The sequence below is a fragment of the Seriola aureovittata genome, chromosome 19, assembly GCF_021018895.1.
Source record: "Seriola aureovittata isolate HTS-2021-v1 ecotype China chromosome 19, ASM2101889v1, whole genome shotgun sequence".
In the NCBI taxonomy this organism is placed as follows: Eukaryota; Metazoa; Chordata; class Actinopteri; order Carangiformes; family Carangidae; genus Seriola; species Seriola aureovittata.
This window is the reverse complement of record NC_079382.1, coordinates 19505625-19519216: the sequence shown is the minus strand read 5'-3', so window position 1 is coordinate 19519216 and position 13592 is coordinate 19505625. Positions and strand designations below refer to the sequence as shown.

Here is a 13592-nt window from a genome sequence, read left to right as displayed (position 1 = left end):
GGCCTACTTAACTAAACTAGTAGGCCTAGGGGCCTTGAAGCTTCACAGAGCAGTTTTTGACAAGATGTTGAAGTATTGTGGAGCTTTTTCATTGTTCTTGTATGAAGTATATCCTATTGGTAGTTATGTTATATGACTTTTTTTAAAAATACAAAAAAAACCCATGCATTGTCACATGAAGTCACATGCAAAACAAACACATTTTCAGAAACTACATTATGTTACCTTTCAAATGAGGTCTCATAAATGCATTTCCTCCTTCATAAGGGGGAGAATTATGTCTTAAAGTTATGCATAATTTAGGGCGTGGCCTCTTTGAGTGACAGGTGGGTGATCTTGCCACAAGCCACATGCACCGAAGTCTCAGCTCCACACATGCCTCTCCTCTTTGCCCATTTTTGGATTAGCTGGGAGTTAAGGGCGGAGTCAGGCACTGCCAAGATGGTGACAGTGGAGCAGCCCACTCTGAACTTCAAAACCGCTCTTTAGACACCTGTGGGTGATGTCATGGAGGCTATGTCCATCTTTATATACAGTCTTTGCTGTCTTATAAAGTTAGTAACTCAACACTATAATTGTCATGTTCTGCCCCTAAAATGACTGTTTTGAATTTATATTTATGATTTTCTGTCTTATTTTGAAATAATTGTCCTTGTGTCCAGTTGCCCTTGCCTCCCTTACGTATTTAATGCCGGCCTTACACATTGCTGTGCTTCCCCGGAGTTGCCTCCATGCTCACTATCGTCTCAGATTACTGCTTCTTTTTTCGTGCCGGAGAAAGTGTCACTGAACGTCACTATTTGCATGAGCCGAGACAAAAAACGTATGATATTAAACATGTTTGATTTTATTGGAACGTCAAGAAAAAGAAAACGACTTAAGACAGCTTGGTTGATCACCTTACACCAAGCAGATTTATTCCAACACTGGGACTTAGTCTGTGACAGTTGAATCGCTTGAAATGTCGTGTGGTGTGAGGTTGCTTTTAATTGCATTACTTCCCACCGTGCTGTTTCCATGTTTCCAAAGCTCCTTGCATCTGTTGTTTTGTGTCACACACACACACACACACACACACACACACACACACACACACACACACACAAACACAGTGAGGATGCACACTCTTACATATTCATATGCACACACACATTTATGAAGGGGATAAAGCTATAACCAGGAGCGATGATAATATCATCGGATTCTGGATGATAACTGAGGAAGCAGATGAGGAAAAGAGAGACTGGTGGGTTTTTTTTTCTGTTCCAATGTTTTATGGATGTGAATTCATTAGTGGAACCGATTGATGTTCATTAGTGTTCCACCAAGGACACAAGCAGAAGTGATGACAGCTTCTGTAGCCTTATCACACTGTTTAAATGCACCCCCCCACCCCACCCCCTCCTCATCAGTCCATCTCCCTCACTGCTCATGTCTTTCACATGAACACAGTTTACTCCAGTGGAACATGATGAACACCCTCCTCCACGTCATCTTCAGGGGTTCACTGTCCACACGAGCCATTCCCTGTAAATGAGAGTTTGCTTTTAATTGGCTTGGTTGAATAAAGGTCAACTTAAAGCCCCTCCACCCACCCCACCCTCCCTCCTTCCATCTCTTGTTTATATACTGTACTTCCGCGCCACTCTTGCTTGTCAAGCAAATTCTCGCTGAGTAACATTTCAAAGACCCATCACACTAATTGCCTGCTAATGAGTAGACAGTTGCGGGTGTGTGTGTGTGTGTGTGTGTGTGCCTGTCTGTCGGTGTACGTGAGCACACACACACACACACAGTGCTGCTCTGGGATGAATATATTTGCGTGTCCTCGTTCAAACCCGGCAGTAGATGAAGGCGAGGGGAGGAGGTGTCCGTGATGAGATGCGTGGTCTCAACCAAAAATAGACATTAGCGGTAAAGATAATTGGCCATTAGCCGAGGCCTTTCATGGCTGTTGTGCTGTGTTTTTGTCAGAAACGGTCTGGTTTCAAAAGTCAGAGACCACTTTGGACCCTTCTGTGTGTTGAAATACGTCTGCTGAGGGCATATTGAGGGCAGAAGGAGGGTTAAAATTCTGCATTTTGAAGAACATGAAAGAGCTCTGCAGGAAAATGTGATTCACCACTATGAATACAAATTCTTTCACTTTCCCGCCGTTCCTCCTCCCAATCATAGATTCCCTTTATTGCCCATCATGCCTCTGCCGTATATTGCACTTCAAAGTCAAAGTTTCTTCGACTGAACCGGCTTCTCCTTGTACTTTAAAACATTTGAAATAATGAAAAGGTAAAAGGCAGTGCAATATACATATTTCTTTTTCCCCCACACTGCCTTCTGATGCTCCTGTGAAATGAGGTAAAGTCCCCTGAGGTGTTTTGGGGGGAGATGGGAGACTGAAGGAGCGGAAGTCGGGATACTTTTATTGTCAAGTCTCAACACACAAACTCAGAAAAACACACGTTCATGACAAAAGAGGGAGATGCACACACACTAACTCTAACTAAGACAATTAACAAATAATTTATCTAAAAAGAAGAAATCTAAGAGGAAAACTTAAACTAACTACAGCGTCTGTAATCAGTCAGTTCAGAAGTGTAGGTGGTGCATGAGTGAAGCAGGAGTTTTGCAAGTCGGAAAGTTGTAATTTGATAAAAGTGTAATATGACATGAATGTAGAATTAGTGCCTCATTTGACAGAGTTTCGGTATTAGATCCAGTCATAGACACGTGCACACACACTGGAGGTGCTGGAGGCTGCCAGAAAAAATCACGAGAAGTAATCTTGCGTAATCCATACTGAACCACACACAGTTAATCAAGGCTGTGTGGCGCTGCAGGTTTCCTGTTTAGCCTTTGATTTGTGCTTCTAAATACAGCACTGCTGCCGGTCTGTCCACATGACGACCATCAACCTGTTTAAACTGTCTTATAATAAACAGCTGTTAAAAAAAAGAAAGAGACATAAACTGTTAAAAGTTGATCATAAATTACAGTAAATTAAGGAGTGAAGTCTGTGGATAATGAAAAATCATATTTCACACACACACACACACACACACACACAATCACTGAAGCGTGACTGCTCATACTGTAGATTGAGCAGAGGTAGATTCTCGCTGGCACATTTTCACACAGACTTCTTCCCTGCACTCAGCGTTAAACGTATGATATAAAAAATGCACAGGTGAGGCAAAAACCCACAGAGGGGCCTGGATGTAGGCCACAGTATGAAGCATACAGACACAGATACCGGCCTGTGGCTGTCAGTGTATGAAAAAAAGGAAATCACAATAAGCCCTGTTTTCACTCCAATTATTTCAGCACATTTTCATTCAGCAGCAGAGATAAAGTCAAACCGCGAGCACAAACAGCTCCGGAGCTCCGATCAATATATGATTCATAAGCAGCCGGAGCCGTGCATCGCCCCCCTGTGGAACACACTGCACTGCCACTCACAGTCCATACTGCGTCTCTGTAGGAGCTAGTTAATATTTGATCACGACGTTAAAAGCTTCGGTGAAACGGTGGCTCAGCATTGTGTTGATTGCTGATTTAAGCTTTTTACAGCTTAATACACACAAAGAACATACAAACATAGAAATGCACTAACTTATACAGTTTAAACGGAATGACAACTGCTGCTGCTCACTTTTCATGTTTGTTTCTTTTCTTTCTGTAAGTTAATGAACTATGGGGAATAAAAACAGATCAGGCAACAGAACACCAGTCTGTAGAAATAAATGAATAAATAATTACGTTTGAAAATATATTTTTGTCAAATATCTGATTTTACATATAAAAAAAAAATTTGTGAGATGTGAAATTTGGTTTGCAGTTTTGAAGTTCAGGCTCTGAACACTATAAAAAAAAACCAGTCAGACCAGATTTTTCTTGCTGCGACGCAGAGTTTCAGCCTTCATTCATCTTTCTGAAGAACAGAGCGAGACACATTCACTCGTCATTGTGAATCGACCCCGGCTCTTCCAGAGATCAGTATGATTGAAATTTGAGACGCAGCGTCACGAGGATCTCCAGTCGGCTTGAGAGAGAGCGTGGGATGGAGCTCTCAATCATGCGGTTTTATAGCTGCACAGAAGAACAATACAGGCAGTAGACAAAGAGGGATTCTGATTCGGCTGCAGTGAAAGAGATTAATGAAAGTGTTTGATGAGAGGGAGTATTATTTACAACTTAGTGGAATGATTTTATTAGCCTGCTAGCTGCTTTTAGCCACACCAGTTAAACTTTTACCTTGCGAAATTAGGTCCAACTTCACGTTAACACCTGAAACATGCATCCACTGCACATTTTTGATTTTGTCAAGTCAAGTCTGAAGTTATCAGATTCATGATTTTTGACATCTACCATTAAAATAAGATGCAAGATGCTTTCATGTATATTTGACAGTGATAGTCTCTGTAGCTTCTCGTTGTATCTCTGCATCACCTGCTTTCCCTCCAAGTACAGTACAAGGACAAACTTGCACTATTTCTATTCTGTTTCATCTTTACTTTGATGTCAGTACTCAGCTGTCATAAATGAAATAAATCTAAAATAAGTCTGTGAATCCTATGACTTACCTCTTCTCCTCTGTTTGCCTGCTTACAGAGGGAGAGACTGCGAAACATCGAGAGGATCTGCAACCTGCTGAGGAAGGTGAGCTCGTGCCGTGCAGGTTTTAGATATAATCCTTTACTGGTTACTATGCCAGTGAGAAAATACATAAAAATTCAAACAGTTTGCAGATGACACTGTACTTTCCTCTAGGACTCACACAATATCACATTTTTACGACACAATTATTGTGGGCAAAATATGAAAACAATTGATGAATAAACAATTAATCAAACTCATTTTTAACTTTGCTTATTGTGTGTTTTGTCTCTGTTTTTGGCAAATGAATAAAGCTAAAATATGAGTGTAGGGTGATGAATTTTTGATTTGCACAGTGATGCTCCCTTTGTCCTCTTGCCTCATGTTGGACTGACATAAAAAGGGAGACAGAGATTGAGAGGTTCTGTGCTGTGCTCTGCAGAAGAATGTTATCTGTTGTGTGTGTGTTTGTGTGTGCAGACAGTTTGCCTTGAGGAATCAGTGTGAGGATGAGAAGAGGCCTCCTCCCAGCTTCAATGTGACATCTGTTTGTCCCTCCACCTCTCAAAACTCAAGCTGTGTCTGCATGTTTCATGTGTGTGTTTCTGTGTGTGTCTGTGTGTGTGTAAGTGTGTGTGTTTGTGTCTGTTTATGCTGGAGGTTCATTAGTTGAACAGCTGATCTTGGTTATCAGTGTTGCCAACTCGAGCCCCCGGGCCATGCACTGGCCCCTGGAGAGGACATTCTCCCTACAGTACTTATGCCGAGACAAATACACATGCATGAACTCACAAAGCAACATACAGTACACATACACACACACACACACATCCAGATGCACTGTCCTTGCAGCTGTGACCTACTGTGCAGGGAGCACTGGAGGTAGCCGTAGATGTGCTATCACTGTGCAGCTTAAAGGAGAATACCAACTATTTTAAATACTGATGTCTGCCAGTCCAATTAAACTTTGTTTCTATGAAAAAAACATTTACAAAGCCAGGAAGTAGACAGCTTCTAAACCTGTGATGAAATGTGTTCATCATCATGTGTTCATACATATACACACTCAATTTTTTTCATCTTTTCTAATATCACACAGCAAGTTAGAAGTGGTTAAATCCTATCATCTTACAGTGTATATATGTCATTGTGCTGCCCAACCCGACTCCACTGTGGGAGGTAATTGACAAACAGCATTATACTGCGGCTCCAGAACTGAAACGAAGAAAAATGGCAAGACAGAACATCTTTGCCAAGTGCCTCAACTTCCTTTTTTCATACATCTGGTCGAATTCACACATTTTAGAAACGATATTTGCACATTTTAGGAACTATATTCTTCCTGTGTCGTGTTCAGTGCCTGTCAGTTTGGATCCCTGAGGTCTTGATGCAGGAGGATCTGCTGCATTGTGCAGGTTTTTTTTTTTTTTTTCCTCACTCCTCTAAAACTATACAGCTCGCTCCAACTGGCACAATCACGCCGTGGTGGTCCTGATTGATTTGGTTCAAAGCGCTGGCTGCATTTCTTTATGTTGGCACACCTATTTGATAGTCTTCACCGCAGACACACACACACACACACACACACACACACACACACACACACACACACACGCACATGCAGGGGTATGGACATGTGCCATTTGTGGCGTCGGTGGAGTGTGTGGTGTTCTGATGGGGTTTGTGCGGCTGCAAACCCGTGAAGATGACAAAAGCTTGAAGGGGTATACTGTGTCCTCTACTCCCAACTGTGTGTGTGTGTGTGTGTGTGTGTGTGTGTGTGTGTGTGTGTGTTAGTCATTAGATGTGCAGTCTTGTGGCTTGAGCCGGCGCGTTGTCACAGCAACTGAGCGAACCTGAGTGTACTCATTAGCGCTCTTCCTTCCTTTATTTTTGGGCCCGTCTCAACCCTTTTCTTCACCCTCCTCCTCCTCCTCCACCTCTCCTCTTCTTCTCTGCCCCCCTCCCTCTCGCTCCACCTTCCTAAGTGTAGTAATGAGTAGGTGATGGAGGATGAGCACAGCACGCAATAGATGTTTATTTCAAAGGTCCCAAGGGCATTTTGTTTCTGAATCGCCGTCGTGCTGTTTTCAAAACTCAACTTTGGCAGCTTTTCACTTGTGTCATCGGGTGATTATCAAATCAGGGAATTTTTAAAAAATAATGTTTGCATCCCTGTGGAGAGCAGTCGTCGCAAGTTGTCACAGAGAGAAGAGGGAACAGGTTACAGGTTGAGACGACTGTGTGCTTGATGAGAACTGTGTCAACCAGCTCTCTCCTTAAGACTATAAAGAGCTGAAGGGGAACTGGAACTTTTAACATTTATGAAACACTAAGCGCTAAAAATCCAACAGCGACAAGCACTCTGCCATGAAATCTACTTTCACAAAGATATTTAAATGTTCAGATTTAGCAAATACTGTCAGAAAAGTGATAATCCTACATTATGTTTAATATTGAAGTTGTAGTGGGTGGTTGGTGTTTTGTGAAACTGCATTATATTGATCCAATTCTAATACATTGTTCACCTTATTTGCTGTACATCAGCAGGGCAACATGTTAGAAGCCCTTTACATTATAATGTATCCCTCGGTAAAAGCACGATTCATGGCAGAGCTTTCAGGTCTTTATGAATCCACTATGTACTGTCTGTACTGTCTGGGTTTAAGTTAACTAGACACAAACACAGACAAACACGAAGGCTGGAAGTTGGAGTGAAAATACTTTAATAGTGAAACTGTCTGACACTGTCAAGCTCGTCAAACAAAAATGCAGAAGATCCAAACTTTGGAGGCAAAACTGGTAGAAACTTGGACACAGGAAGAAAAACCAGAAAATTACAATAACATGCAAAGTCCATGCAGAGGACGCTTCACGCAGGTCAGAGACAGAGGGGAAGACAGAGACTTACGTACAGGTGAGACACATTAGGGCGGGGCAGACAATCACTGAGGAGGGAAACAGGAAGTAACGTAACCTTGAGACACACATGGGAAGTAATTAAAAAAAATAAAACAGGAAACAAACAAATGTCCAAACATAAAGAGTCAAACAGAGAGTCGACAGAGATAGTCCCCTCAGGGCAGATCATGACAGATACTTGATCATGGGTCAAACTGCTTCTGACTCCACAGCAGCTCTGAGGCCGAACGCATCCAGCAGAGCGGACGCCTTTCATGTGTTCACATTATGTTGTAGTCACACAGCTCGGCCTCCCAGTTGCAGAAAAAAAAATTAAACTCCAGGTGTTCTTTGAAAAACCAAAAACTAAGAAAGGTGTCCTTGTCTGTTTTTTTCTTAATTCGTTTAATTAGTCCAGTCGACTTAAAAAAAACAAAACAAACAGTTGTCATGTGTCCTCCCCACGACCTCCACACACTACAATACTTTTCATATTGATCTCTGATAATCAAAGTTACTGGAGCTGTGCGATCACTTCCAGCCTTTCCTCTGCACATTTCCTGCATGAGATGATGACGTGTTGGACGATCTCTGCGTCTGATCTGCAAAGTGTGATGCAAAGGTTTCTGTGTGAAATGCTCCTGCTCCCTAACACCCACACCTTGCTCTGTGCAGATTGTGTAATATGTAAATGTCTTCTTCGTTCTTTTATTTATTTAACCTTTATTTATTCAGGTAAATCCCATTGAGATCGAGATCTCATTTTCAAGAGAGAGAAAAACTTTTTTTACAAACAGTTTAAATAACAATTTATGAAATAACAAAATCGTAATGACAATAATACATAAGGGAAATTTTAAACACATAAGATGCTAAGATTATAAAACGCAGTCTCATCAGTTAAAACAACTGCATTCTGTGTTGGGAAGGTTTCAAATCTTATTTCTGAAACATTTTTCAGACAAATTATTCAAACTTTGTACCAATTTATTATGAACTCAACCTTTCTCCTTTTGTAGCTGCAACCCCACCCCCTCCTGTCCCCTCCCATCTTCTTAATCATTCCCCACACCCCTCCTACCTGAGTTGTGTTTCCAGTTGAGTCACAATACTTTCTCCAGTATGTCCTTGCCAGTCTTACAGTCCTCCGTACTACTGCGTGGGCTTGCTTTAACTGAATCATATGTTGGAAAATATGTTTTCTTTTCATTATTTAGATGCTTTATTCCTATCATCCCACTTCCTGCATCTGTCATCGCAGCACGGTGCTGTTTTTATTCAAAAAGCGGCCAAGAGGTCGTGACCAAGCGTCCGAATGTGACGACTTGGGAGTGAGACTGCCCTCGGTCTGAAGTATAAACTTTGCTTCCAACTCTATCAAAAAGGATTTAGTTTCCATTTTCAGAGCTCTGGGGATTCTTAACTCAACTATTACACATCCTCAGCTCCTCCTCCGCACTCTCAGCTCCACCTTGTGCTAACTGCGTCCTTTTCCTCCCTCTTACGTTTTCACCCTCATGGCTCTGCTTCCTCTTCACGCCACACTCTCCCCTTCCTTCTCTAACCTTCACGAAACCTTCACAAAATCCCTGGAAAGATGGGCTGGAAAACTCGACAGGGACAAATAAAGTGAAAAATAATAACCAGCAGTTACAATACATTACACAAGTTACATTACTATGAGTTGAGCTGAGTTGAATGAAGAAGTTTCTCATGTCTGCCTCCTGCCACCTTCCCAGCTCTTGCGCTCGGGTTTCCTCACAAATTAATGCGACAGTGAATTTGCCTTTCTAGTCTTTATCGCCCGCCACATACAATAGATCCTTCAGTGATAAACGTTGTTCACGGTCGGTTTAAGGCTTCATTGCATTTTTCACTGCACTGAGCTGGAAGCTTACGTCCACTGGGATCCTATCTGTCTGTACAAAGCTCCTCAGGCTGCTGCAAGCAAAGTCTGGAACTTAAAATAACTAATTAAAATAACTAAAAGAGAAGGGACCAGATGAAAGTATCATTGAATTGATTGCACTCAAATTTGATCTTCTTTTGACACGAATCATATCATTAAAATACTCTAGATTTGATGAAAGTAGCAACACAAAAGACTTTATTTGAAAAACATCTGTTTTATTTATTTAATGTATATCTTTTTATGATGTGAGCTTTGATTGTTTAAAGATTTGATGAAATGAGGAATTTAAAAGTAAAGTAGAAACTACGCATCTTCAGTCAGTGACCTCATGAAGCGATCAGGGGTTTCAAATCATAAATCTCATGATGATTAACCATAAAGTTAAAGAAATTTTAATTAAGAACTAAAACGACCAAATAAATGTAACATCTAGTTACATTCTTAGTGTTTTAATTTAGATATGATTATATTACATCCAGATTTATAAAACAGACACTATAATGAAGGTAGTTGGAGAACTTTGCTGGAGGATGGTGATAATATTACAGCAAGAACAATCAGGAATGTCTCAATGAAAATAACTTGTGTATGAAAATATAATATTGGTAAAATGAAAACGGTAAACAGGTAGCCTATTTCTACAAAAAACCATGAACACAGACTGACATTAAAATCGTGTATGTCACTGCTCTTTCCCAAAGACAAACTATTTAAAAGCTCATAACGTTTGGCTGCTGCCCAAAATAAATAATAAATCACAAGGAGTTCAGCAGTCCAAACACAGAGTCTAAATCGTGCCTTGACGAAATATTGAGCTTAAAATATCTTCACATTCTATGTAATTAATATTTTCCTCATACATTATATATTTCACCCACCCACAACCCATCTGCTGTTAACTAGCATGTTAGCATGTTCATAGGAAGTTCTGCTCTTGCTTCAAAAACTAACTAAATACACGCACACGAAACACACCCGCCACACTTGTGCACGTGCTTCAGATTATAAAAGGAAAATTATGCAACTGCCAGACAGTAAGTCAACCAAAGCAATAACAATGGCACCCAGTCTGTTGCTGATAAAAGGCTGCACATGTGTGATTTCTTCTCTGTGATCCGTCATGCAGCAGCTGTGTAAGTTCTCTGTCAGTCAGAGTAATGAGCTTATATGCAAACCACAGTGGTTCCTTGATCCCACGCACCGTTGCCAGGAAAGAAGACCTGAGAGGTGGTGAGAAAGGTGAGAAAAACAAATGGGGGGGGAGTAATAGATAAGAAGGGGGGGGGGGGGGGGGAGGGTGGTGAAGGAGAGAGAGGAGGGGACAACAGAGAAGGGGGAAACTTGTCTTGCAGCCACTGTTAGCAGGAAATGGATATTAATAGTGTGCTGCGCGACTTTCACTGGAAACAGCCCAGATTTCCATGGTTATAGTCATAGTAAAAGAACATATTGTCTGAGATTTAGTTCCGTTTTACAAAGGAAATGTTCAATTAATAGTGTTTTTTGTGCTTATAATAGTTACTCTCTATTTACACATCATGACAAAAAAAAACACACTCTACCTCGTGTCTCTGAAGAACCTAAACCATGAATTTCAACAATCTTAAATTCAAATACTTTCAAGTCAATAACAGTGATTGAGGACTTAAAGGAACTATTTGTAAGCTTTGCTATCGCTACATAGCTAATGTTAGCATTAACAGCTGTTTACTTACCAATCTCTTGTCTTGTAAACGCAACGATGGGCTAAAGTCTGGTCAAGCGACAATCACCACCATCCGCTCCCGCCAAGGAACCACGATTGACGGTAGGGAAGACTTACAAATGGCCCCTTTAAATCAATTACCTGAACGCATTAGGTGGGTTAACTATTTTAAAATAGCTCGACTGTGAAACAGATGTGGGGCATTAGAGGAAAACTGTGCTCACACATGAAAGAAAAGGTTTTACACAGAGTACCCTGCACCTGCCAACAGCTGGCTGATTCTATAACATTGTCAGGAAGCAGACAACATAAACTGTAATAGAAGATATATATATACAGTGCAGATAACACACAGCAGTGGTTTTGTTTGCTATTGCATATGACAAGAAAAAGAATTTCCCAAACATTGTACAAACACTCCATGAGGTGTCACCTCCCTCCAACCATCTGTCCATCCAGATGCTACTTTTAGGACTTCAGCATCCCTCCCGCCATATGTACGTATAAGGTCATTTTTCTTGGCATACAACTTTTCACAAACTAGATTAGCAGTGTTGAGTGCAGCATTTACAAATTGAAGCACTGCAGCATCGTGGTGTGAATTCTCTCCAGGAATATAAAGTCAGCCGGTCAGCCTGCCTGCTGGAGCTCACTGTAGATTCAAGCCCAGGGCAAAACAGCACTCAATGCATTCTGAACACTTCATCAATATTCTTGAGGATTTCTTGGTTAGCCGCTTAGCTGGCATGTGGCGGGACAACCTTGACAGTTCACATCTACTGCGTGACACAATAAGATAAATCAGCAATTCTGCACAATATGGGCTTCCTGTTTGCTTGAATCTGATATAATAAATGAGGATGATTTTTATCATAATATAAAAAGTTGAACAGGAGTTTAACATATTATCACTTTTACACCAACAATAACCATTCATTTCGAAGTAACAGAACTGCCCCTGCTGCTTTTCTTAACGTTAACCATATGTGCTGACCATATTCAGTCGGACCCCACTTTGAGAACAGACTGTATACAACTGTAAACTGTCATGAATGGAGAGGATCCAAACACTCTCAGTTTCATTGTTTTGGTTCGCTCTCATCGCTCCTCATAGTGTCGTCTCCAGCCACAGCAGGCATCTGTTTTCAGTGTAAAGGTTCTAAAAACCCGCTGTCCACTTCCTGCTCAGCGGCAAACAGCCGACGGACACAGTTGGAGACCAGCTGGTGAACATAGTGGAGCATTTAGCAGCTTAAGAGCCAAATATTTCCCTCAGGAGTTGGTGGAGACCAAAACCAGAGCTAAAAGAGAATACATTCACCAAGTGGCCAAAAACCTTGTTTTTGTTGCCCTCAAAATGGCCAAGCTAACAAGCTAACAAACAACGTCAACAAATAAAAGATGCTAACAACGCTAACTGTTCTGATACATCTGCTAGTCAGTCTGCGTCTGACTGAGGCTCAAACATGCGGCTGAGTCTCTCTGATGTTTCCTCTAAAAATAACCATCTTGATACGCACTCGCACTGCTTTCACTGGTCAACATAGTGCAAGTGGTGCTGGGAAGGGCACAAGGCCTAATCCCAAATTTGTGCCCCTTTCCAAAGTCTTTTTTTTTCTCCTATTTTATGTGTGAACACCATGTTAAAATGTGTCTGGGGGAGAACTTAAAAATGTGGCTAGGAAACTATGAACCTGAAATATATAAGAGCAGATGAGCTGGACACATTTACTGACCTGCATCTCAGGCTCTGCTCCTGTCTCTGCCCTCGTCACTCTGTCCGTCCCCCGAGCCGCCGCAGGTCACTTTCAGTCCCTGTCTCCGGAGCATGCAGAGCATTGCCACTTTTTCCTTACACCTTGGTGTGTGACTGGTTCTAATTTAACACAGAATTACACAGGATAAGCTGAGGTCTGTACATGTCAGTGTAACCTGCTGTAAATCTGCTGTGTTAATATGGATGGTTATAGTATTAATGCGTAGTTATTTAATTGTTTGGAAGCTAAAAAACATCCAGTTGTTTCAGGCTCCTTCCTTCCTCCCCTCCTACATGTTACTGGTGTCAAGGTGAAGCTTGCTCCATGTTCCAGTTACAGCCAATCAGAGTTGAGGATGCGAGGGAGTCAGATGAGAAGAGGAGGAGGAGGGTCCCCTGTGGTTGCCATGATGCTTTTGAAGTTTTTGTACAAAGGTCTCTTCTCCCTCTCTCCCTTACCCCCCCCCCACACCCCTCCCTCCTATCTCTTTCTGAGACACTCCCATTTGCATGCGCCAACATACCCACATTTGCTGTCCATATACAGTATACAGACAGACCACCGCAGCAGGGCGTGCAGGTGATGCAGTCGGTGTGAAGCGTGTTGTCTGATGTGGGCCACCGAGGGCCTGTCCTGCATACTTGATGATAAAACTCTGTGAAGTTTGCCAACACACAGGACACAAAGGAAAACTGGCTGCACTGCACAGATTGTGGTTCTGTTT

The 13592-nt window shown here is 41.7% G+C and overlaps 1 protein-coding gene across 4 annotated transcripts in view; it reads left to right on the top strand.

Moving 5' to 3' along the window:
* cnih3 (cornichon family AMPA receptor auxiliary protein 3) overlaps positions 1 to 13592 on the top strand; it is a 62133-nt gene that overhangs the window by 22395 nt on the left and 26146 nt on the right. For all 4 annotated transcript variants that reach the window (XR_008830399.1, XM_056404513.1, XM_056404512.1 and 1 more), the window contains exon 3: positions 4609 to 4656. Coding sequence is in view for 3 of the 4 variants with exons in the window: in XM_056404513.1 (XP_056260488.1) it covers positions 4609 to 4656 (48 nt within the window). In the remaining variant the exon portion in view is untranslated. The remainder of the gene's footprint in view (positions 1 to 4608; positions 4657 to 13592) is intronic.